Source organism: Ahaetulla prasina, chromosome 1, assembly GCF_028640845.1.
Source record: "Ahaetulla prasina isolate Xishuangbanna chromosome 1, ASM2864084v1, whole genome shotgun sequence".
In the NCBI taxonomy this organism is placed as follows: Eukaryota; Metazoa; Chordata; class Lepidosauria; order Squamata; family Colubridae; genus Ahaetulla; species Ahaetulla prasina.
The window spans coordinates 92,421,953-92,447,501 of record NC_080539.1 but is presented as its reverse complement, the minus strand read 5'-3'; the positions used below and the strand labels follow the sequence as shown (position 1 = coordinate 92,447,501).

Here is a 25,549-nt window from a genome sequence, read left to right as displayed (position 1 = left end):
ACTACCATGATTAAAACAAGCCAGAACTTAGTTTGGTTTCAGAAATTTAGCAGGTTCTTCTTGTCTTACATAATACTTCGCAAGGTGGATAAAAGTTTGGGCCTGTATGTTGTCCTTTAAAAGAGGAGCAATAAAAATGCAATGGAATGAATTCCAAAAACAGAACAGAAAAAGGCAACATCGTGTCCCTTGGTGTATTCTGTCTTTCACATTTTTAAAAACATTGCCTTCAGACCTATTACTTTCCTAGCCTGCAAGTGTCTCAATTAACACGGCAAGCAAACCTCCTCCGCCTAGCAGAGCCATTGTTTTGGACGGCTGGTCTCTGATTGATTTTGTGATGCAAGAGATTCCCAGCGATCACATCATGAGAGATCGATCGATCGATCTCCGGCCGATTCTTATCCCCAACGGAACCTATCGCCGCCGAGCGATCGGTTTCTGCCTCTATTCCGTTCGAATCACGGGGATTGCAATGGCGCTACCGGCCAGCAGGAGGAGACAGGAGGCCGGCGAGGCAGCCCCGCGGAGAGAAGCGGGGACAACGATGAAGAGAAGGGGCGAGCAAAGACGGCAACGGAGGCGAGGCTGAGCTCTGCTAAGTGGGAAACCAGAGGGGAAGCGCGGAGGAAGAGCGCGGTCTGCGCACCGGCCCGTCGGCGTCAGCTCCCAGCCACCTTCTGCGGACACCGCTTCCTAACCTTCCCTTTGGCAGCTTTCAAGGCGCCCCTTGGCCCCTTGCGCCCACCAGCTCCATGGCTGCTTCGGCTTCGCGGACCTTCTGGATCACCGTCGGGACGCTTCTGGTGCTCCTCGTTGCTTTGCTCCACTCTGCCTCCCCAGGTACGGTCCCCGCTTCAATTCTCTCGAGGCTCGCCCGCGGGCGTCCTTATGGAGAGGGAGGGAACTCGGGAGCCCCCCTGAGGTAGTTTGCAGAAGGGATTGGGACGTTTCTTTCTCTCTCTCCCACCCCCGCTTCCAATCTCCGGTTCAATTCCTCAGCATGGCATCCCAGGATGCGTGGGACTACAGTTCCAACGCTCCCCAGTTGGCTTTGTTGGCCAAAGGAGGACGGGAGTGGTGTATCTGGAGGGCAGGCGCTCAAGACAGTCGCAACGCCAGCCCCGTCCACCCTAGGAATACATACATACCCTGCGTGAGAAATGTCGCGCTTCCTAATTCTTATTGCCTCTCTTTGCCCCGCATAGCTCCTCCGTTGCTTTGGAGGGTCTTGTCAGTCAATTGGGCTTCCTGGGAGGGCGGGGGGGAGCAAAATTCTGCTAGGCTGCGCTTTTTTTTTTTTGCATTTCATAGAATGAACACCCAAAAGTGATTGGCCAGCATTGTCTTCTTTTTCTTTTAAAAGGGGATTGATAGAGCATGGCTCTCCACAAAGTTCTTTTTTTTTTTTTTAAAGAAAATCTCCTAGGAATGCAATGGAGCAGGAGTCTCCAACTTTAGCAACTTTAAGCCTGGCGGACTCTGGGAGTTGAAGTCCACCAGGCTTAAAGTTGCCAAGGTTGGAGACCTCTGCAATGGAGCAAATGTTTATTTGTGTACATGGGATCACAGCTTAATACACACACACACACACACACCACACATCCTCACTTCTCCAAAGCTCAGATCTCCACCTCTGTAACCCTTCCACATCTGTTTTGGTTGTGCCAGTCCCAACAGAGACGCCGAACCTGAACCAGTTGTTCCTAAGTGTAAAGCAAACACAAAATACAAACTCTTCCAAGGAATGCAGGGAAGCTTCTGAACTATTTATAATGCAAAGGTTGCAATTCAAGGATAGCATTCCTCACCAAGTGCTGCAGGGCAGATTTGCATAGGCTAACTCCAGAAGAGAAATGGTTAGTGATTGGGACTAAGATTTGGAGGAAAAATAATAATAATAATGAAACAGTGAGGGAGAACTTGCCACGCATGCTGTTGGAGAGGATTTCCAGGGTCTGGATTGTTTTCCCCTGCTCAGAACATTCCCCATATCATTTTTTAAAATAAAATTACATATCATTGGTATATGTCATTGGAAAAAATTGTCTAGAATGTGTAAAGATTCTTCAAAGTTGTATTGGAAGTGTAAGCAGCAAAAAAGATCTTTTATCGTGTTTGGTGGATGTGCAAAAGAGCTAGAAAGGTTTGGATTCAATTACAGACATTAATTCAGAAGATTTTTAAGAGGTATATACAACTGAAACTGGAGGCTTTTCTTTTGGGATTGATTGATAAACTGGTTGGGGAAAAGTCATGGAACTTTGTTTTTATATATGACTCCTGCAACAAAACTATTATAAGCACAAAGGAAATAAGGTTTAATACCACCCACGATGGAGGAATGGATGGTGAAGATGATGGAACTTGCTGGGATGGCCAGATTGACAACTCTGATCAAAGAAAAAGACATTATCTAAGTTTAATGCTGACTGGAAGCCCCTACAGATTTTGTCTGAAACAGGGGAGGGGAGGGGAATGAAATTGTGACATATGGTTTTAATGACTAGGAAAAAAAATAGATTGTAAAAAAAGTCATGTAACCCTGAGTAACAAGTTAAGTTAATTTATAACTGTCATAAAGAAAATCAAAATCCTATTATTCCTTCCTTCCTTCCTTCCTTCCTTCCTTCCTTCCTTCCTTCCTTCCTTCCTTCCTTCCTTCCTTCCCCTTTTGACTTTGTCTTTTTCTTTCTTCTTTCTTTTCCTCACTTTTTTCTCTATTCTAAATATTAGTTCTTGCTGGTTTTTTAAAATAAAGTTATATGTATAAGAAAAGAATGTTCCCCACCTCCCACTCTTTTTTTTTGCTTTTATTTTTGATCCTTTTGATCTGTATGTTAAAAAAAAAAGCATGTACTTTTCTCTTACAGGGAGGGCAGAAATGGTAAGTAGCTGTATATGCCCATACAAGTTGAGTTGGGAGTAAAGTACAGGAATTCCTAGTGCATATTTGCCCACAGGCCCAGTTCCTTGCCACGATATGTTGATAGGATTGTTAAGGTAGGGGCTAAATCTTAAGCAAGACAGAGTGCTTGGAAGCAAATCCCTTTAGAAACAAGGAAACATCAACTTGAGAAAATACAGTAAGTTCAATAATGTTAGGTTGGAAAGTTAAAACAAAAACAAATGAGCCTTGCTGAGCGGTTTCTCCTCTTCCAGGTTTTGAATATCAGCTATTTCATGGTGGTTTAAAAAATGCACTGTGAAATATCTTTCATCAGGCATAAATTGTGTCAATACAACTGTGGTTGTTTCCAACAAGATGCCTTAGATCATAAAGGTAGGTGTGGCAACTCCTGAAGAGTTCCCAGTGCATTTTTTCCCGGCTCTTCTGTTTCTTTTGGAAAAAACAATAACATTGCAGGACAGTGGCTTCCAGGGTGTGGCTGCTGGAACATCCCAGCATACTGTCATATGGAATGTCCTGTCCAGAAATTCTACAGTTAAAGCACCTGCAATTCACTCAGAGGCCATTTATTGGTTCTCAGAGCACATATCCGTTCCATTAACCCAGTTAGAACAATTGGATGCACAGATCAGAGAATAATGTGGACAAAACCAAGTGGATGAACAGGGAATTATTATTATTATTATTATTTGTCTTTGCTGTTATATGGAAACAGTCACAAGATATTGAAGGCAGAACAGTCTGCCTGGGATAAAATAATTGCTGGCCCTATTCTGTTCAGTTCCAAATGAACTTGTCATAGGTCAGACATGTCAAACTCAAGGCCCGCAGGCTGGATCTGGCCCATGGGATGCTTAGATCTGGCCCATGGGGTTCCCTGGAAACAGTGAAGGACTGGCCCACGGTGTCTCTGCCAGCGAAAATGGAGCTGGGGAGGACCATGCGCTGCCCTCCCAAGCTCTGTTTTCACTGGCAGAGGGCTGCAGGAAGCCATCAAAGCCAAAAAATCAGGCCACCATAGAAGCCCCCAACACGAGTGATGTCGAGCTGGCCACACCCACCCCAGCCATGCCTATCCCAGTCACACACACACCCCTCGAGGTCAAACATAACCCTGATGCGGCCCTCAATGAAATCTATATATTTATTTATTTATTTATTTATTTTGTCACAACAATATATGTAGGTATCATACAAAAAGATTATATAGTATATAAACACATATATGAGTAAATATAAGGAGGTATAAGCATATATATATATAGAAAGAAGAAAAGAAAAAAAGAAAAGAAAAGAAAAAAGAAAAGAAAAATTGAGTTTGACACGCCAGTTATAGGTAATCTTTGACTTACAACTGGTTGCTTAGCAACCGTTTGAAGTTATGACCTATCTAAAAAAGGGGATTTACAATCTGGATCCGAAGTTTCAATGGACGCCCCTCCCCTGCAATCACATAACTGCACTTTGGGCTCTCAGCAACACGGCTACATTTGTGTGTTGCATCCTGCAGTAATATGGCCAAGTTTTATAACACAACATTATGCAAAACTGGCAGTTGTTTCTGGTTTTCGGCAAAAACTGTGCCCATTGTGATCCACTGGTTTGCTTAACGCCTGCTGCATTTGCTTAACAACCGCCACAGAAAATGTAAAATTGTGACCGCCCATTTGTTTGACTGTTAACAATTCACAATGGTAACGGGAGGGCTGTATTACAGTCATAATCCAAAGTCATAATCCAGAGACAGGTAGTACAGGTAGTCCTCAACGTACGACCACAATTGAATGTTCAGTGAAAAATTTGTTAAGTGAATTTGTCTCCTTTTACAACTTTTCTTGCCACACTGGTTAAGTGAATCACTGCAGTCATTAAATTAGTAACACTAACAATCCGGCTTCCCCATTCACTTTGCTGGTCAGAAGGTCGCAAAATGACTTCTGAACACTGCAACCGTCATAAATAGGAGACAGTTGTCAAGTATCTGAATATAAATCACCTGACTGTTGGGATGCTGCAATGTGAAAAACAATCCGAAGTCACTATTTTCAGTGTCGCTGAACAATAACTTTGAACAATAACTAAACGAACTGTTGTTAAGTCAAGGAATACGTGTACCTGCTTGGAAAGAATGCCAGAATTTCAGAAATCTGGAATTTAGTCAAAGGACATCCGCATGAATGATCATTTCTTATGTTTACCGCGACGTTTTTCACCTGAGCAGCCTATCTTGGCCTCACCTTTTCTCACCAGCTGCCTTCCAGAGATGTGATTCTTAATCTCACATTTAGAACAATGCTTAGCCATGCTAACCAGGAATGATGAGATAATAGTCCAGCACATCTTTAAGGCCAGTCTGCAGGATAACAACGCAATCTTATACAGGTAGTTTTCAACTTGCAACAGTTCATTTAGTAACCATATTTACAACAGAACTGAAAAAGTGACTTGTGACCATTTTTCACGCTTTATGACCGTTGCAGCATCCCTATGGTCACATGGTCAAAATTCAGATGTTTGGCAACTGGTTCATATTTAGGACGGTCACCGTGCCCTGGGGTCACATGATCAGCCTTCGCAGCCTCCCAACCAGCAAAATCAATGGGACATCTGGATTCACTTAACAACGGTGCCAAGAAAAGTCATCGAATGAGGCAAAATTCACCAAGCCAATGTTTCATTTAGCAACATAAATGTTGGGCTCAATTGCGGTTGTAACCTGAGGACTACCTCTACATGTCCACTCAGAATTAAACTCTGTTAAGGCAAACCCACACAGTCCCATTGCCTACTAGCTGTTTCCAAAGGATTCTGCCGACATCCCACCCTCTCTATCTCATCAACTATCTGCAAATTAGATGGTCCAAGCACAGCTTCAGATATTCCACTCTGGAAGTAACTTCCCCCACCCTTTCTCCCACCTCCAGATGTCGCACATAGCCAACCAAGGGCACACAGATATGCCTAGGAGAGGTGATGAAAAATGTGTTCTTTGCTGAATCCGTGTCAGTAAATTTGCGGCTTCGGTTGGTTCTGCCAGTTTCCTGTAGAGCTGCACCCTTTCATCTGATTCTTGACTGATCTTAATAGATGTGCTGGACTATTAGCTCATCGTTCCCAGTTAGCGTGGCTAAGCATCATTGCCAATATGAGATTAAGAAATGAATCTCTGGAAGGCAGCTGTTGAGGAAAGCTGCAGTAGACCAGCGTTTCTCGGCAATTTTTAGATGGTGATGAAAGTTGCAACCGACCAGTGTGGATTTCAGCTCCCCAAATTCCCCAGGCAGTGTGGGAATTCTGAGAGCTGAAGTCCATAGATCTTAAAAGTTACCTAGGTTGACGCAAGGTGCTTTTTCAGGAGGCAACTGGACATTCTTGCTTTCTCTTTTGAAGACATTTCGCTTCTCATCCAAGAAGCTTCTATAGTTCTGACAGGATAGTGGGGAATAGAAGGATTTATGTTCCTTGCAGACAGCTGGTAACCTGAAAACCCTTTGAATGGTGTGGGAGTAGGAATGGATTTCCAGAGGAAAAATTGTAGACTACAGGAGTCAGGAGCCCTACTCAGGTGACCCTGAGGACACAGATAAACCTCCAAGTGCTTCAACAACCCTCTAAAAGGATGCAAATGATCAGCTGTCTCCATGGAGTATAAATCCTTCCATTCCCCACTATCTTGTCAGAGCTGAAGAAGCTTCTTGGATGAGAAGCAAAACATCTTCAAAGAAAAAAAACACAAGAGAGTCCAGTTGCCTCCTGAAAAAGCACCTTGGGACAACCATGACCTGGATGACTGAGAATCTCTACGGACTTTTACCTAGGTTGAGAAACATTCCTTATTGAATATCTGTCCTTGATTTGCTTGAAGGAAATGTTAATGAATGAAATACAAGTAGTCCTCAACGTATGACTAGTTGCTTAGAGACTGTTCAAAGTTACGACAGACACCCCTCCCCAAATAAAAGTACCGTATTTTTCGGAGTATAAGATGCTCTGGACTATAAGACACACAAATCTTTTTTGGTGAGGAAAACAAGAAAAAGAAATCTGACTCTGCCTCCCAGCAATTTTGCCTCATTGCAGCAAACAGCAATTAGCCTGCTTTATTTTCATTTTCAGCATAGCTTGATTAGCACAAGAAAAAAAAATCTGCTCCCAGCAATTTACCTCCTTGCAGCAAGCAGCAGAGGCCTGCGCTGCACTAGGCAATGGCAATCCCTGCAGCCTGAAACAGCTGAGAGTCGGGAGGCCGATCCAAGGGACAATCAACTTGTGCTAATTAGGCTGTGCTGAAGCTGAAATGGGCTGTTTCTTCTTGCTGCAAGGAGATAAATTTCTGAGAGACAGAGGCCATAGGGTGAGGGCCAGTGGGTGGGCGGGTCTACATTCAGTGTATAAGACGCACCCAAATTTTCACCCCCTTTTAGGTATGTCTTATACTCTGAAAGAGACGGTATTTATAAGCCCAGATTCAAAGTTCTGATGATCAGCTTGCATATGACCACATTTTATGTGCTTGGCAACTGCCTGCATGTATGGCCACTGATGGCCTCCTGCGCTCATGTGACCATGATTTACAACGTATTTGCCAAAAACCAGTGTTTACCGTGGGCTCACTTAACAACTGCTGCATTCACTTAACAACCACTGCAAAAAGGTCACAAAATTGGGGTTGGCAACGTAATGACCCATTTAGTGATGGTCACAGCTTATGACCATAGTTTCAGTCTCAATTGTGGTTGTAATTTGAGAACTACCTGTAGTTTTGAGAAAGGGATTAAATCCTTGGCCACTTTTTCTTTAAAAAATTATTTTCTTTTTTTCTGAAAAATGTAAAAGTTTTGCCAACTCTCATAATGAAACATTCCTTTAATGAATAATTGCCCTATTAAAATTTATGAATGAAATAATTTTCAGGAAAAAAATACAGCATACTTTATTTTTGGATGGTGCAGGCTGTAGCAAAAGGTTCCAAATGCTGGCATGCATTGACATGTAAGGGAAAAGAGAAATTTCTAATAGCATTCCTTCCATAGCAGTTTCCATAAATATTGCAATTATTATTATTATTATCGTTGCAATTACTGTTTCTAAAAAAAGGAAAAATAAAACATCTTGACTATTAGAATGTCCTTTTATCTGACTGCCCATCCAAGTGGCAGCCCCAATCCAGTGTTTCTCAAACTTGGGCCACTTTAAGAGGCATGGACTTTATGCTGGGTGGGAAATTTTGTGAGTTGAAAAATCTACTCTTCTTAAATGTCTATGGAGATTCATCCAGGTCATGGTTGTCCCGAAGGTGCTTTTTCAAGAGGCAACTGGACTTTCTGGTTTTTCCATGAAGATTCCTTCTGATCCAGAGCTGACGAAGCTTCTTGGATGAAAAGTGAAACGTCTTCAAAGAAACACCAGAAAGTCCAGTTACCTTTGAAAAAGCACCTTTGGGATACTTATCTTAATGTTCCAAGTGTGGGAAAAACGCTACCCCGGCATATCTTGTTTGATCTTGGAAAGCTAGAGAAGAACAGGAAATCCAAGAACTGTAAGCCAGACTGAGAAAATCAGGGGAAAGCAACATAAAATAAGATTTTGACTCTGAATCATGTCTACCCTATTAGAGGTCCAATTCCAGTGGCACAGACTGTTCAGCATTTCATGACCTAGTGACCACAAGGGAGCAGTAGGGGATAGGTAGAGAGTTATGGATTTGCTCTGTGTCACCTCTGTGTCTTTTACTCTGCTTGTTTTAAGAGATGGCTCAGAAAAAGAGGAAGAACTGAGAAGAAGCTCCTGCAAGAAAGTGACTTTGGCTCTTGGCAACTGGCTGGACTAGTACTTGCAATTTTCTTGGCAAGATTTTGGAAATAGTTTGCTCTTGTGTCCTTTCCAAGGCTGAAAGAGAGTGACTAAGTTTAGGTCATCCAGCTGGTTTCGTGCTTAAGGTGGGACTAGAACTCACAGTCTCCTGATTTCTAGTCTGGTGTCTTAACTGCTGCTTAATTTGGCTTTCCAGACGGTATTCCATAATTACCATATTTTTCAGAGTATAAGACGCACTCCCCCTCCCAAAAGAGTTTGAAAACTTGAGTGTATCTTATTCTCCGAACGTAGCTTTTTCTAAGCTTTTTTCAGCCCTAACGAGGCACTAGTGAGTGAAGTGATCTTCCCAGCTTTGCCTGCTGCCTCGACTCTCTGCTGTGCTTTAATGAGGAACTAGCGAGTGAAGCGATCTCCATGCTTTGCTCTGACTCTCAGCTATTCATTAGAAGCTTTTTTTCAGCCCTAACTAGGTGCTAGCTGAGTGAAGCGATTTCCCCGTGCTTTGCCTGCTTTTCTCATTGCTGCTTCCTCTCAGCTGTGCCTTAGAAGCTGTTTTTTATTCCCAAGCAGGGGATTAAAAAACCAGCAAACTAATGTGCTGATTTAGTTAGGGGTGGTGGGGGTGGTGGCAGTTGTTATTAAGAAGAGTCTAGAACCGAGGGAAACCACTGTACCTCAGATAGCTGGTTGTGAATCCCTCTTTGTGAAGTGGGGTCATAGGATTCAGATGGGCTTGTTGATCATGTACCTGGCTCCTTGCTGCATGACAACAGCCCTGCCCGAGCTGTTGGAGGTGCTTGCCGGGGTGGTGGTTGAGACCCCCAGACTTATGGTCATGGGGGACTTCAACTTGCCATCGACTGGCGTGTCATCGACAACGGCTCGGGAGTTCATGGCCTCCATGACGGCCTTGGACCTGGCGCAAGTAGTTGATGGCCCTACTTACATTGGGGGAGGCACACTGGATCTGATTTTTATCTCTGGACAGTGGTTGAATGATCTGGATTTAGGAGATTTAGTCATCGAGCCTTTGTCATGGTCAGATCATTCTCTCCTTCGTCTGAACTTTCGGACCGCCGCAGGGAGATGGGACCAATACGTTGGTTCCATCCCAGGTGCCTGATGGACCCGGAGAGGTTCCTGACGGAGCTTGGGCCATTCTCTGAGGGTCTGGCCCACGGCATGGCTGAAGAACTAGTCGCGGCTTGGGAACAGGCCGCGGCTGGGGCTCTAGACCGTGTCGTGCCTTTGCGGCCTCTGACCCGGTGCAGGTCTCAACCAGCTCCTTGGTTTTCCAAGGAGCTGAGGGAGATGAAATGCCGGAGAAGACACCTAGAGAGTGCCTGGAGATCCAGCCATTCGGAAGCTGACCGGACACTAGTTAGGTCATATAGTAGGACCTACCTAGTGGCATTGAGGGAAGCGAAACGTTTTTACGTTTCCTCCCTCATTGCATCGGCAGATAACCGCCCGGCCGCCCTGTTTCGGGTGACCCGCTCTCTCCTTCAACAGGAGGTGCGGGAGGACCCCTTACAAGGGCGTGCCGAGGATTTTAGTGGTTATCTATATGATAAAATTGTTCAGCTTCGGGATGGGTTGGATCAAAATTGGGTAGATCTGGGTGAGAGGTCGGAGACTCGTCTTGTTGAGACTGTTTGGGATGGATTTGACCCTGTGACTCCTGAGGACATGGACAGGTTGTTGGGGAGGTTGAATGCCACCACATGTTTACTGGACCCGTGCCCCTCCTGGCTGGTGCTGGCCACGCAGGAGGTGACACGAGGCTGGCTCCGGGGGATTATTAATGCTTCTTTGTTGGAAGGGGTTTTTCCTGCTGCCTTGAAAGAGGCGGTGGTGAGACCCCTCCTCAAGAAGCCTTCCCTGGACCCAGCTGTTTTAGGAAGTTATCGTTTGGTCTCCAGCCTTCGCTTTGTGGCGAAGGTTGTAGAGAGTGTGGTGGCACGTCAACTACCCCAATACCTGGATGAAACTGTCTATCTAGACCCGTTCCAGTCCGGCTTTCGGCCCGGATACAGTATGGAGACGGCTTTGGTCGCATTGGTTGATGATCTCTGGAGGGCCAGGGACAGGGGTTATTCCTCTGCCCTGGTCCTATTAGACCACTCAGTGGCTTTTGATACCATCGACCATGGTATCTTGCTGCACTGGCTGGGGAGTTTGGGAGTGGGGAGGCACCGTTTATCAGTGGTTCTCCTCCTATCTCTCGGACCGGTTGCAGATGGTGTTGGCAGGGGGGCAGAGATCGACCGCAAGGCGCCTCATGTGTGGGGTGCCGCAGGGGTCGATTCTCTCGCCTCTCCTGTTCAACATCTATATGAAGCCGCTGGGTGAGATCATCAGTGGTTTTGGGGTGAGTTACCAATTGTACGCTGATGATATTCAGCTGTGCTTTTCCACTCCAGGCCACCCCAACGAAGCTGTCGAAGTACTGTCCCGGTGTCTGGAAGCCGTACGGGTCTGGATGGGGAGAAACAGGCTCAAGCTCAATCCCTCCAAGATAGAGTGGCTGTGGATGCCGGCACCCCGGTACAGTCAGCTGCAGCCGCGGCTGACTGTTGGGGGCGAGTCATTGGCCCCGATGGAGAGGGTGCGCAACTTGGGCATTCTCCTGGATGGGCGGTTGTCTTTTGAAGATCACTTGACGACCGTCTCCAGGAGAGCTTTTTATCATGTCCGCCTGATTCGCCAGTTGCGCCCTTTCCTTGACCGGGATGCCCTATGCACGGTCACTCATGCTCTTGTTACCTCTCGCTTGGATTACTGCAATGCTCTCTACTTGGGGCTCCCCTTGAAGAGCACCCGGAGGCTCCAGTTGGTTCAGAATGCAGCTGCATGGGTGATAGAGGGAGCCGTTTGTGGCTCCCATGTAACACCACTCCTGCGCAGGCTGCTCTGGCTACCTGTGGTCTTTCGGGTGCACTTCAAGGTGTTGGTTACTACCTTTAGAGCACTCCATGGCTTAGGGCCGGGTTACGTACAGGACTGCCTACTGCTACCAATTGCCTCCCACCGACCCGTGCGCTCTCACAGAGAGGGACTCCTCAGGGTGCCGTCCGCCAAGCAATGTTGGCTGGCGGCTCCCAGGGGAAGGGCCTTCTCTGTTGGGGCTCCCACCCTCTGGAATGAACTTCCCCCAGGACTCCGTCAACTGCCTGACCTTCGGACCTTCCACCGCGAGTTGAAGACATACCTATTTATTCGCGCAGGACTGGCATAGAAATTTTTAGTAGTTTTTAATATTTGGATTTAAATTTTATGGGGTTTTATGGTTTTAAATGGATTTTAATTTGGCCTTATATCTAATAAGTTTTTTAATTATTGTTTTATTGTGCACTTTTTATTGTTTTATTTTGGCTGTGAACCGCCCTGAGTCCTTCGGGAGAAGGGCGGTATAAAAATCTAATAAATGAATGAATGAATGAATGAAGCTGACCAGACTAAGGACACTAGCCAGATGAATACCTGGTAGGCAGATTTTTTCCCCTATTTTCCTCCCCAAAATCTAAGCTGTTTTATACTCCGGTGCATTTTATACTCTGAAAAATACGGTACATGATCTTTAATCCTTGTGCTCTTTTCAAGACTTTAAGAAGGCAGATCTTGGCAAAATCTGTTAAATTTAACAAAGTACTCTATGAAAAATTTATACAGTAAAGATCAGAAAAGGTCATCTTCTGGATTGACAATTCAGGGATTTTCCAAATCTGTCCAAAATGGAGCAGTCTTTCTGTCAACTAGCATGAATCTTACTTCTGAAGAGCTTCACTAGTATTTGGAATGATGTATGGTTGGGCGATCTTTGAATAAGAAACATTCAAGAGCTCAAAGAGGAGAACAAGAGAATAGATTTTTAATTGAAACATTTAACTACTGATCTTAGTGAATTACTAAGGCTTTGTGAAAAGGAAAGGAAAACAACAGTAGTTTTGGATAGATCTGCTAAACAATGTTGTTACTAAAGCCAGAAGCAGAATATTGAAAGCGTCTTAAAGTTACATTGGATTCTTATTATGGAAAATGGAAATTTTCTGCTTCTGCTACTATTTACTTTGTTTCTATACTCTATAGAGTATAAATAATGTCCTATATTGCAATTTCCATGACTTTGGAGTTTATTGACTATAAAATAGAGCAAAACAAAGAGTCCTTTAACCGGCTTTAGATTCATCTTTTTCCAGCTTTAAATATTGTTCCGAAATTGCAATGCTTCTTGTCTATAATGTACACCCTTTTTTATTTTCATGCTTTAAAAAAAAGATAGGAGAGAAAGAAGTAATGCCACTGTCCTTTGTCCAACCACATCATGGTTTTTTCATTAGCTGTACAGCACGTAGAAGCCTTGGCATCGAAGCTGGGCACATGGAGAAGCTATTTGAAATTTGGAAATAATTTAGGTTTTTTTTAACAGATAAATATTTTCAAATTTTGTTTTGATGGGTAGTTAAAATCCTAACCTACATCTTTGTTTCAAACTTATGACTTTGCTGATGGCTGTGAACTTTAAACTGATCCCAGATCAGGTGGCGGCGTAAAGCCAGCCTGGTCTAATCAAAAAGCTAAGCAGAATCAGACCACGATAATGTTTGGATGGAAGACCATGAGGAAATATTAGGAATATTTGTTTGATTGAGGCAATGATAGAAAGTCAAGCATGACTCAAAGGAAGGATAACTTGGAAGGTGATTGGCTCTCCTTCACTGAACATAGTTAATGTAGGCGGGATGGTTTCCACTGGGCAAGAAAATCTCCAAGAGATTAAACTAGAAAATTAAATGACATCGTGCAGTTCTATGATTCTGTCCTTAACAATGGGTAACCTGAGGCCTCTGTCTCAGGCAGGCCTTGGAACTATTTTTAAAAGTCCCAGCTATGCAAATGTCTCACTAAGGCCACTAGCTCCCCAGAGTTTTCTCTTCATAAATGACCAGGCTCAAATTATCCATGTTGGCCGCATTATGTGAAGACCTAGCTCTCTGGAGAAGGTTCAAATTTTTGTAAAAGGTGGAAGGAGAAAGAAGAGGATGTCCAGCCACAAAGAGGATAGACTTGGTGACAGTGGTAATGAATTTATTGTCGAAGACTTGAAAGACCAGGTTAGAGAAAGATTCTCAGGAAGAAAATTTATCCATGAGGTCATGAGGAGTTGAAAACAACGGCACATAATCAGTCAAAATCAGAGTATATTTATTTCTCCTCTCCTTCAAAAAAAACCCAGTCTTTCTTTCTTGTTATGAAAAACTGCGGAATATAACCTTAAGTTCAGTGGACAATATCTGTCATTTTCTTAAAACATTTTATCTAAGAAATTTATTTTTGTCTTTAAAAATTAAAACACAAAATATTAGTCATCTTTCGAAGACCCCAAAGAAGTTTTGCTTTGTGAAAAACAGTTTTCATAAGTCTCACTTTTATAAATAAATAAAGAATGAAATGTAAATAAATATATAAAATATTGAATGAAGTATTGAATAGGGTGCATTTTTAAAAATTTTAAATACTGTGACATATAAATGCATTATTGGGCCCAAATGCATTAACATTCCTGCATTGTGAAAATAACTTCAGGGTTTTTTTATTTGTAAACTAAAACTTGGCTTTAAGGAAACAACCTTCAAAATTTCTGTAAAACTGATGGTTTTGTGGCTACTGTATATGGCAATGCAGAAAGGAACAAAATGCACCTCAACTTACCATATTTTTTAGAGTATAAAATGCACCTACCTTTTGGGGGGAGGAAAACAAGAAAAAAAAATCGGCCTCTTACCTCTGCCTCCCAGCAATTTGCCTCCTTGCAGCAAACAGCAAACAGCCTGTTTCAGTTTCAGTTTCACAAGCAACTGATTGTCAGTTGGAACGGCCTCCCAACGATCAGCTGTTTCAGGCTGCAGGGATTGCCATAGCCTATTGCTGCTTCCGCATGCCCCATTTTCGGCCTCTGCTTCCTGTTTTCAGCCTCTGCGCGCCCCATTTTCCACCTGTTCTGGGTGGCGGGGATCGGAATGGGTGGAAAATGGGGTGTGCGGAAGCCGAAAACAGGATGCGCGGAGGCTGAAAATGGGATGTGGAGGCTGAAAATGGAACACATGGAGGCAGCAATAGGCAATGGCAATCCCTGAAGCCTGAAACAGCTGATCGCCAGGAGGCCTATCCAACTGACAATCAGCTGCTGTGCTAATCAGGATGTGCTGAAGCTGAAACTGAAACAGGCTGTTTGCTGTTTGCTGCAAGGAGGCAAATTGCTGGGAAGCAGAGGCCAAAGGGTGGGAGCCAGCAGGTGGGCAGGGCTACATTCGGAGTATAAGATGCACCCAAATTTTCAGCCTCTTTTAGGGGGGGAAACGTGCATCTTATACTCTGAAAAATACGGTACATTTTACAAAGATAAAAATGTTTTTTTATAATTTGCCTGTTTTGATATTTTATAGTTTGGACTTCGGCAAAGGAGAATGTTTCCCAATCCCTAGAAAAGTTGCATCTGTTGATCTATTGGTTGTGTTTGCTGTTAAAAATACAATTAAGAATGATGTTAGATTTCTTCATCAAGTGCATGTTAAAGCTTGAGTATGTGTTCCTTGACATTTTTTCAGATTTCTGAGAGAATGTTGGCAAGAACCAGTGGAAAATTCAACTTGCACGGTAGAGATGGAGTGGAAAACCTTTCTATAAACATGAATCTTTCTTAGGTGGGCAAAAAAAATATATCTTGCAACACAAATTAGAAGAATATTTTGTAGTCAGGTCTTATCATCATAACCCAACATGGTCATGAGGCTTCTGTAAAATCTGCAATGGAGTCTCCTTGATGAATAAAATGCTCTGATGTTAGTCTGCCCTTGTTTTGAGTTCTGAATTTAGACTTTTGTCCATAATTGTTTTGGGTAAAGTCTTAGGGAACAATGTTAATTTTCTTCTAAAAGGACTTGAAGGAGGACATCTTATAATTCATTTTGCTCGACACACTGGAATGTGCGTTACTGAATACACAATCTTATGCCTCTTCTTTCCCCCCATAACAGCAACCCTGTGTGGTGAGTTGTACTAATTAGAAAACTTGTGGATATATATCCTTCATTCAGAATGAAAAGCCACCAGACACAGAAATGTAGAAATTCTGTTTTTGCTAGGTGAATGAAAGTGTGTTGGATGCATTATTTGATCATCATTATTTCATTGTATCCAGCTTTTTTTCTTTTTTCCTATTTTCCAAAAAAACGAAAAATAAGTCTAAGTTCATATTTTAGTAGTTCATCTTATAGTGGTGATCCCATTCCAAAATGTGGCAAGGAATGAGTTATCATGTAGGTTTGGATGGGGAAGATTAGAGTTAAACTCAGGTCTAACAAAACCAAGTGGTAACGGGTCCTTCCAGATCCAGGGATTTTTCTGTCTCTAGTTTGGAATGGGGTCGTATTTCTCCAAATAGCATTAGTATGCCATGTGGGGATCTTCCAGAACTCTTAGCTCCTTCTGAAAGAGCAAATGGTGGCTGTAGCCAGAAAGGACTTCCCACAGATGCATCATATGCATCAAATGTGCCCATTCCTGGATGGAGAAGGCCTTGGTTAGTTCACATGTGGACTACTGCAATGAATTCTGTGTGAGGTTACCTTTGAAGTCCATTTGGAAGCTTCAGATGATCTAGAATGCAGAAGTGCAAACAATTATGGGCATGTCATGGCTTCACGAATTGCAGTGGTTACCAGTTGGTTTTTTTGACTAGTTTCGTGGTTCTGGTTATTATCTTCAGAGTCCTACAAAGAATAGTTGTTTGAGAATCTCCTGGTGATTGTTCCATCAGACAGATTTGATATACTGTGAGTCTCATCCACTAAACAATGCCATGAGATGGGATTTAGGAAGCATACATTCCCTGCCCCCTGTAACAGCATCTTATTAGGGTTTCCAATGACCCTAATAAAAGGTTTTGAAAAAGTATCACTGAGCTGATTGTTTCCCCAGGATGTGGCTTAGGATGGGATGTAAACTAATTTTGTGAGTGTTTTTATGACTGCTTCTATGGAATGACCATTTTAAATGCCTATGGCATCCAGAATCACCAAGACGCTGGATGGCTTTAGAAATATGACTTATTTCTGTCCTTCCTTCCTTCCTTCCTTCCTTCCTTCCTTCCTTCCTTCCTTCCTTCCTTCCTTCCTTCCTTTCTCTCACTCTGAGATGACCTGGGGATGCAGAATCAGCATATGAAGTATTCACCCATGGCCAGGGGTGGGATTCTACCAGTTAAGACCGGTTCGCGTGAACCGGTAGCTCCAAAGATCAGCTGGAAGTGGACCAGTTCTCTCCAATGATCAGCTGGGCCTGCCCACCCGCCCCTGCATTTTACTTACCTTTATCTTCGCAACTGATTAGCATGGCAGAGCAGATTGCCGTGCCTCAGCTATTTTAATTCCCTAGCACTAACGCGGAAGGTGATTTTTTGTTGAACTGCGCATGCGTGCAAAGCTTCAGATGATCCCCGAACCGGTTGTTAAACCGGAAGGATCCGATCACTGCCCATGGCAGTGGTCAGTGTCTATTTACCAGCCTAGACAAGACTTGATACAGAGAAGCAAGCTTTCTGAGCTTCTGTCCAAAATACAAGTGCCAAATAAATGGATGGACTATAGAATGTACAAACAGAATTTCAAGACATGCTGAACTTGACCTACCAAGGAGAAGTTTCATCTGGTTTCAAATATGTTGGACATCTGGAATTTTTCAGCTACTGTTATTATTATATCACAAATATATGTTGTAGGTTCTGGAGTCAATAAAAAAATTATGAACCAGAAGGAATTATCAGCATTTAAAAGATGTGACAGCCAGCTGGGTGTATTGCAGGGGTGAAATCCAGCAGGTTCTTTCAGGTTCTGGAGAACCGGTACCAGAAATTTAGAGTAGTTTGGAGAATCGGCAAATGGCACCTCTGGCTGGCCCCAGAGTGGGGTGGGAATGGAGATTTTGCAATATCCTTCCCCCTAGCTTGGGGAGAGAATGGAGATTTTGCAGTATCTTTCCCCTGGAGTGGGGTGGGAATGGAGATTTTGTAGTAACTTTCCCCTGCCATGCCCACCAAGCCATGCCCACAGAACCAATAGTAAAAAAATTGGATTTCACCACTAGTGTTTTGATTAAGGTACCAGGCTAGAAATCAGAGGCCATGAGTTCTAATCCCACCTTAGGTACTAAATTACTCTCTCTCAGGCAAATCATTTCTGAAATCTCCCCTAAAAAATCTTGGAAGCTTAGCCAGGCAGTTGCCAGAACTGAAGACTGACTTGAAGAGGGAAAAAAGATAGACAGCAGAAATTTAATTAATTCATTGACTGAAAGGTCTATTATACCAAGCAAAATATTTCTCTACCAGCTTTGGGCCTAGTAACTAGTAACAGGGAAGAACTTAATTTCACCCATTTTTTTTTACCTAATTTGAATTACTGTGACAAATGGAATATAGTTATTCTTTGAATCATAAACTGATCCAAATATGTATGGCTGTTCTTACTGTTTTGGAGTCGACAACTGGCTCAAAAATACCATGCAAAATCATGTATATTAAGAAACATTGAATGCAAAATAATACAGAATAAATGGTGCCAACAAAGCATGTGTTGTTAGAGCTAAAATTTTGTGCTATTTAAAATTGCAGACGGGTGGAAGTGGGATGCCACTGATTTATGAATTAAGTCATACTTGATTGACATGAGTTAGTGATTACCTACTAAGAAGGCCACAGGCCCTGTCACTTCTATTATTATTACAGTTGATCGCACAATCAGCAAGATGTTTGGACTGGATTTTGCATTTTCGTCCATCTATTGAGTCCTTCTCAAGGATCTGGGATAGGCAGATGTTGCTTAATAATATTAAATGTATGGTTGCAGGTTGTAAGCTCTTCCAAGTAAAGCTGCCTGTTGTGATTGATGGATGGTGGTTTTTTTCAGTGCCTATAGTATTCAGGTGGTACTCCAGAAGTTTTGGAATTGCATCTCAGGTGCCGGTTATTAGTACTAGCTCTGCTTATTTTGCTACAGTCATTTTATTTCTATTTGCAGTGGTTTATGTTTTGTGATTTTTCCCCCCAGTTTCCCCTCTTCTCTTCTGCTGTCTCCAGCAGTGGCGGATTTCAAAAAAATTTACTACGGTTCTGTGGATGTGGCTTGGTGGGCGTGGCATGGCTTGGTAGGTATGGCTTAGTGGGTATGGCAGGGGCAGGATACTGTAAAATGCCCATTCCCTCCCCAATTCAGGGGAAGGTTACTGCAAAATCCCCATTTCCTCCCAATCAGCTGGGACTTGGGAGGCAGAGAATAGATGAGGGCAGGGCCAGTCAGAATTTTTACTACCGGTTCTCCGAACTACTCAGAATTTCCGCTACCAGAACTGGTCTGAACCTGCTGAAACCCACCTCTGGTCTCCAAGTATTACAGTGTCCACTCTCCATACTTTTTTTGTGTCTTTCTTATCAACAATTGTTAAGTGTGGGGTGTTGTGTAGCAGAAGCTTGTCTGTTTGAATTCTAAAGTCCTCTTCATCTATTTTGTGGTCCCCCAGTTGTTGCTTGCAGGCAAATGGTATTTCTTGCAGTGCACCATTGTTGCAACTTTGTCATGCTGTTGTTTGTAGTCAGTTTATGTGATCTTCTTGCAGCAGCTAACTACTGTAGATTCCTTACCATTATTATTTTCAGAGGCAACTTCTTTGCAGAGGCAACATTTGCTGTCTGTTAAAGTCTTCTCAACCCTGGCTTTCTATGCATTTGTTCTTAAGTTTTAGTTTTGTGCAGCAAAAATTAGCCCCTCTGTCTCTTTCTTCAGCTATCCTGCTCTTAGTTATTGCCAGGTCTTGCTGTTATCTGTGTTGCCTGCTAGCTTTTATACATGTAACTCAGTGGTGGGATTCAGCCAGTTCGCACCACTTCAGGAGAACCAGTTGTTAACTTTCTGAGCAGTTTGGTGAACTAGTTGTTGGAAGAAATCATTAGGGCAGAGAACCAGTTGTTAAATTATTTGAATCCCACCACTGATGTAACTGGTATGTAATATTTCATTTTGCCATATCTTCATTTGGTACTTCTTATAGACCAGCTTGGTTTCTTTGGTATTCAGTAAACATTCATTTTCTGAATTACCTTCATGCTTTATATCACAAGAAGGCAAAACACAATGTAGACCTGCAGTGAAGGGTGGGAAGATCAGAAAGGACACAGAGTGGTCCTTCTATGGTCTAAGATCACCTTCACTGCTACACCTAATTGGCTCTCTATATCTCTATGCAATTTCATTTTTTCGTCATATAGCCCTCAGCACTAGAACCTCTGAGATGCATATAGGACTTGCCTCTGAACTTGAAAAACAACCAGGGGGAGAAGATACCATGCCATAAAAAAAGTCCACAAGCATAGGAGATCATGTTTCTTCTGGCTATGAGGCTAAAATCATAAAAAGATCTCATTCTTAGGGAATGGCTGATAATATATATTTCTTTGCATGATATGTCATTGGTGATTTGCAGTAGGAGCCATGTGAATGGTGACGTTGGACTTCTAGCAGCTATCATGAACTGTTCTCCACATGTGTGATACAGAGGTAGGTTTCAGCAGGTTCTGACCAGTTATGGAGAACCAGTAGCGGAAATTTTGAGTAGTTCAGAGAACTGGTGGTAAAAATTCTGACTGGCCCCTCCCAGTGGTGGGATTTAGCCAGTTCGCACCACTTCGGGAGAACCGGTTGTTAACTTTCTGAGCAGTTTGGTGAACTGGTTGTTGGAAGAAATCATTAGGGCAGAGAACAGGTAGTTAAATTATTTGAATCGCACCACTGGCTCCGCCCCCATCTATTCTCTGCCTCCCAAGTCCCTGATTGGGAGGGAATGGAGATTTTACAGTTTCCTTCCCTTGCCATGGCCACTAAGCCACGCCCACCAAGCTCTGCCATGCCCACCAAGCCACACCCACAGAACCGGTAGTAAAAATTTTGAAACCCACCACTGGTGAGTTTCATAAGGTTTTCATAAGCGTTTTTCCCCCAGCATTTGGTTGTAGCTACCAGTTTCCAAAATGAAAGTTTCCAAGATTCTTCAAGGGAAGGCTTGAGAGTTATAAACCTGTGCTTTTTTAGTTTGTAAGATTAGTCTGCTTTCATAAAATTGATTATCTCATCTAGTCTTGTGGAATTATTCTCGGTAGGCCTGTTCCACAGTATTCACTATATTTAGTATTCACTGTATTTAAGCAGTTGCATTAATACTGCAAGATATTCTACGTCGTTTCTGATCTTCCTATCTTTCACCACAGGTCTTCATTCGGTTTTGTTTACTTGTCACATTAAATATTTCTACTTTTGAAAATGTGGTGGTCTCTGTGAGTCAGCAACTATTGGAAGGTGGTTAGGTTGGCTTTCTAATTTGCTAGCTCTACAGTTTTTCTGAGCACTGGGTGATCTGAGAATCCATTGGATGAAATCCTTGAGCTGGCAGACCTTTGAATATAATGACTAAATAGCTGTGGTATGGCTATTGAGTGATTTAGATTTTGAAGGAAGAAGGTATAATTGCTCTTTTCAAAAAAACAAATCTTTGGGAGAAACAGATGTACAAGTGTGGTTTATAAATAAAAGCTAGAATAAATCCCTTTTCTGTATAAAATCAGAAATATTTTTGACCTAGAATACCCTCAATACATTAACAGTTTATAGCACCACCCTGCAATTACTGTGGCAATGTAAACTGTGTCTGCTTTAGGTATGTACCGTATCTGCATAGTAATGGATGGATGGTACTAGAGATCTATAATGTCAATAGCCTTAGGTTCCTAAGTGATCCAGTGATATGTCTGCTAAGTGACCTTAAATTACTCTGGGTTGATCCATTTCTTCTGTCCTGTGATTCTTCTTGTATTGGCACATGTTTACTTAAGGGTACATGCCACTGCATATGAGGGGGTTTGTGCTATGTAAAATTTCATAGCATTTCAGTTCTAAGTCATTCTCTTTTCTTCTCTTCCAATCTATCCTTTTATTATTTGCTCTGAAGCCAGTATAGGACAGAAGAAATATTGAATGTTGAGTAAAGAAATTCAGGTTCAAATCCCTGAAGGCAAGAACATGACCTAGCCCAACTCATTTCGTAGTTTTATGGACCTCCTTGGTGCATAACAAGAACTTTTTATTTATTTATTTTATTTATTTATTTGTCAAGAATGTATTAGGTAATAAGTATAAACATGGATTGGATACATAAAATAGATACAAATAGAGGAAACATTCGGACCGGAATGGTAGGCATGCTGGTGCTCTTATGCACGTCCATTACAGACCTCTTAGGAATGCGGTGAGGTCAACAGTAGACAGTCTTAGGTTAACAGTCTTAGGTAGACAGAATCAGGTAGTGCATTGACCACTCTGTTGCTAAATCGAGTTTGGAGCGGTTGACTTTAAGTTTGTATCTATTGTGAGCTCATGTTTTGTTGTGGTTGAAGCTGAAGTAGTCATTGACAGGTAGGACATTGTAGCAGATAATTTTATGAGCTACGCTTAGGTCATACCAAAGGTGGCGTAGTTCTAAATTTTCTAAGCCCAGTATTTCAAATCTGGTGGCATAAGGTATTTTGTTGCGAGCAGAGGAGTGGAGGACTCTTCTTGTGAAATATTTCTGGACACGTTCAATTATATTAATGTCTGATATGTAGTGCGTGTTCCAGACAGATGAGTTGTATTGGAGAATTGGTCTAGCAAATGTTTCGTATACTCTGGTTAGTAGTGTGATATTACCGGAGAAGAAGCTACGCAAGATTAGGTTTACAATCCTTAATGCCTTTTTGGTGATGTTGTTACAGTGGGCTTGGGCACTTAGATTGTTAGATATGAGTACTCCATGGTCCTTGACAGAGTGAGGGTCATCTACAAGGTCATGTCCACTCAGCTTGTATTTTGTGTTCTGGTTATTTTTGCCTATTTTCTAAACTTTCTAAGCTTTCTTTGCTCTTATTGTACATTTCATTACCTAGTATAATTTTGTGATATATAGTGAATTGGCAATGGAATGAAATTCAGTTTGCTGGCTGAAGTAGAACAGAAATGGTACACCATCCCCATTACTGGGTTTAACATTTTTCAGAGGTCTTTTTGGACATTCATACTTTCATCTTCCTCTTGTGGTGTAGTCTAAAGCAGGTTGGTTCAGCAAGTTACATTATCAAAGATTTGTTCATGGCTTAATTTTTACTGTAAAAATGGATTCTTGTAGGCCACTGGGGTCGATATCTGCATTACAGAATGACATTCATGTTCATCTCTGCAGCAATAATGAAGCTTATTCTTCAGAAGTAGTTTCTGGACAAACAAGGTAGAAGCTATAGAAGTTTGATAATTCCATAAATACAGAGATAGTACAACAATTAGCCACCTGAACTTTCAAAAGGGAAAAATCCTAGTGGTGCAGCCTATGGAAACTGTGCCATGTGGTTCAGGACCCAATGATATTTCATATTCACAGTATAAAGGCAAACTGCTCAGAGTTACTCATGCCCTATTTTGCTCCCTAATGGATTACTGCAACATGCTCTGTGTGGAGCTGTCCTTGAATTCTGAAGCTTCAACTGAGGCAAAATGCAGCGGTGCAAGGGTCTACCGGAAGTTTGGCCTGTTTCTGGCCTCCAGAGGGCCTCAGAGCCTGGGGAGGCCGTTTTTGCCCTCCTGGAGACTCAAGGAAAGCCTCTGGAGCCCAGGGAGGGCAAAAACGCCCCCTACCCACATGGTGCAGGAGGCTGATGAAGCCACACCCACCATGGTCACGTCCACCCAGCAACCGGGCAGACAACCCCTTGCCAAAATTTTTGAAGCCCACCTCTGATTGGAGCCAGTGTATTTGAAGGACTACCTTTCCCCAGTCACATCTATTCATCCTAGCAGGTCAGGTAAAAGAGGCATGTAACATATCTTGTCTGCAAAGGGGTTCCATCTTATTCAGGAGCTGAGCCTTTTCTGTTGCGGCACCTGCCCTTTTGAACATTATTCTCCCTCTCCTGAGGTGACATTAGCCCTGATTCTATTGACCTTCCAGAAAATTCTTAAAATGTCATTTTTGCAGAATACCTGGGAACGCCTTGGAAACAGGGAGCCTACTAGATAGCTGTATTATGAGTCTTTCAAACTCTCACCCCCGTTTAATTGTTTTTACTGGTTATTTAAGATGTGCTTTCATTATTTTGTTTTCTACATGTCTCCTAGAGTCACATTCATGACATAGACAGCTGTATAAATTTGATAAATAAACAAACTGATGTCCTCTATAGTCTGGTCAATATGGCAAAACAAAAAACCCGCAACCCCAATATATATATAAACAATCTATCATAGTGGCATTGAATTCTACTTCCCAATTCTACTGAAGAGACAACACTTAGGGTACAGTGCAGAACAGGTGACATTCTACCCTACTTCTCACCTTAACATCTGTCTCTTGAGACAGCTGTTTTAATAATGTTAGGGTTGCCTTTGTGCTATATGATGCTGATGAGATAGATATAATCTGTGAATGTCTAGAGCTAATTCTTAGTAAGAAAGGATAATTCTGTTCATGTTGGTTTCCCTAATTTCTTAACTTACTGACTTCTACTCTAGTTTGCAAATTTGGCAGAAGAAGCTTGGATCAATATTGATATTGATGCTCTGATGTACATACCAATTCTATTGCTGGAAATTCACATTTTTGTCTACACTTGTCCTGATGTGGGTATTTTGTTAACCAGTTTTTCTATATGAAAATACATTGCTTTTCCAATGTTTGGACTTTGAAGAAGCAGGATAGAAAGAGTGTTGGCATTTTTGAAATTTGGTATTGAAGAGGATTCCTGAGAATACCATGGATAGCCAAGAAAAACAAACAAATGGATCATTGAAAAAATCAACTCAGAGTTTGAGTTTAAGGCACAAATAACCAGGCTGAAATTATCCTACTTTGGACACATTGCGCCTTGTTCTCTACAGAAGTCTGCAATGCTGGAAAAGGTGGAAGAGAAGAAGATGGACTTAGTTACAGTTAGTCCTAAAGGACCAAGTTAGGATTATATTGCCATGAAGAAAATCTGTGTTGCTAAGAATCAACACCAAGTTATTGGCAGAGCACTGTGTTTTCATATATACTTTCCCTGAATGCATGTTTTAAATTTTCAAATATTTTGGAAAGTTCTGAGTATAGATTTCAGCTTATATGTGCATTCCAAGTTCTACATATTTAGCGGAATATTTTCCTAAAGACTCTGTTCAGCAAAATTTCTCTTCCATCTTTATTTCTGGAAACTCCTTCTAATTGCATTTCCTATGATTTGCTGCTCTTTCCTCTTTCTTATGTAGCGACTAAGACAAAGGCTTAAACCCAGGAGAAGATGCAGGTCTGAGAGAGAGACAGAAACAAGTGGTTCTTCTCCCATCTATCAAGCAGCTTGATCCATGGTTCATTGGGGTGGGTAGGAATGCCATGTCTTAGGTACCAGATTAGCAAGCAAATGCAATGGATGGTAAATCTACAGGGAGGAATGTTGAATTTATATTTACTGACAAAGAAATAAAGGGAGACTAGTATAGATCTATTTCAAGCTATTTAGTTCTCATCAGCTAGCTATACCCTTCTGGGATTCGAATCCAGGCTTCTTACTGTATTTTTCGGACTATAAGACACAACGGACTATAAGACGCACCTAGATTTACAGGAGGAAAACAAGAAAAAAGGTTTTGGCCTCCGCACATACCATTTTCACCCTCCCCGGCCCCCAGAAGTACTTTGCAAGCCAAAAAGAGGCCC

The 25,549-nt window shown here is 42.3% G+C and overlaps 1 protein-coding gene across 1 annotated transcript in view; it reads left to right on the top strand.

Annotated features, from left to right (window-relative positions):
- Nucleotides 1-620: 620 nt before the first annotated feature.
- The window catches only part of FNDC1 (fibronectin type III domain containing 1), an 87,802-nt gene continuing 62,873 nt past the window's right edge, over nt 621-25,549 (top strand). Inside the window, exon 1 of the mRNA XM_058168494.1 lies at nt 621-843. Coding sequence (XP_058024477.1) covers nt 756-843 — 88 coding nt within the window. The 5' untranslated portion in view covers nt 621-755. The remainder of the gene's footprint in view (nt 844-25,549) is intronic.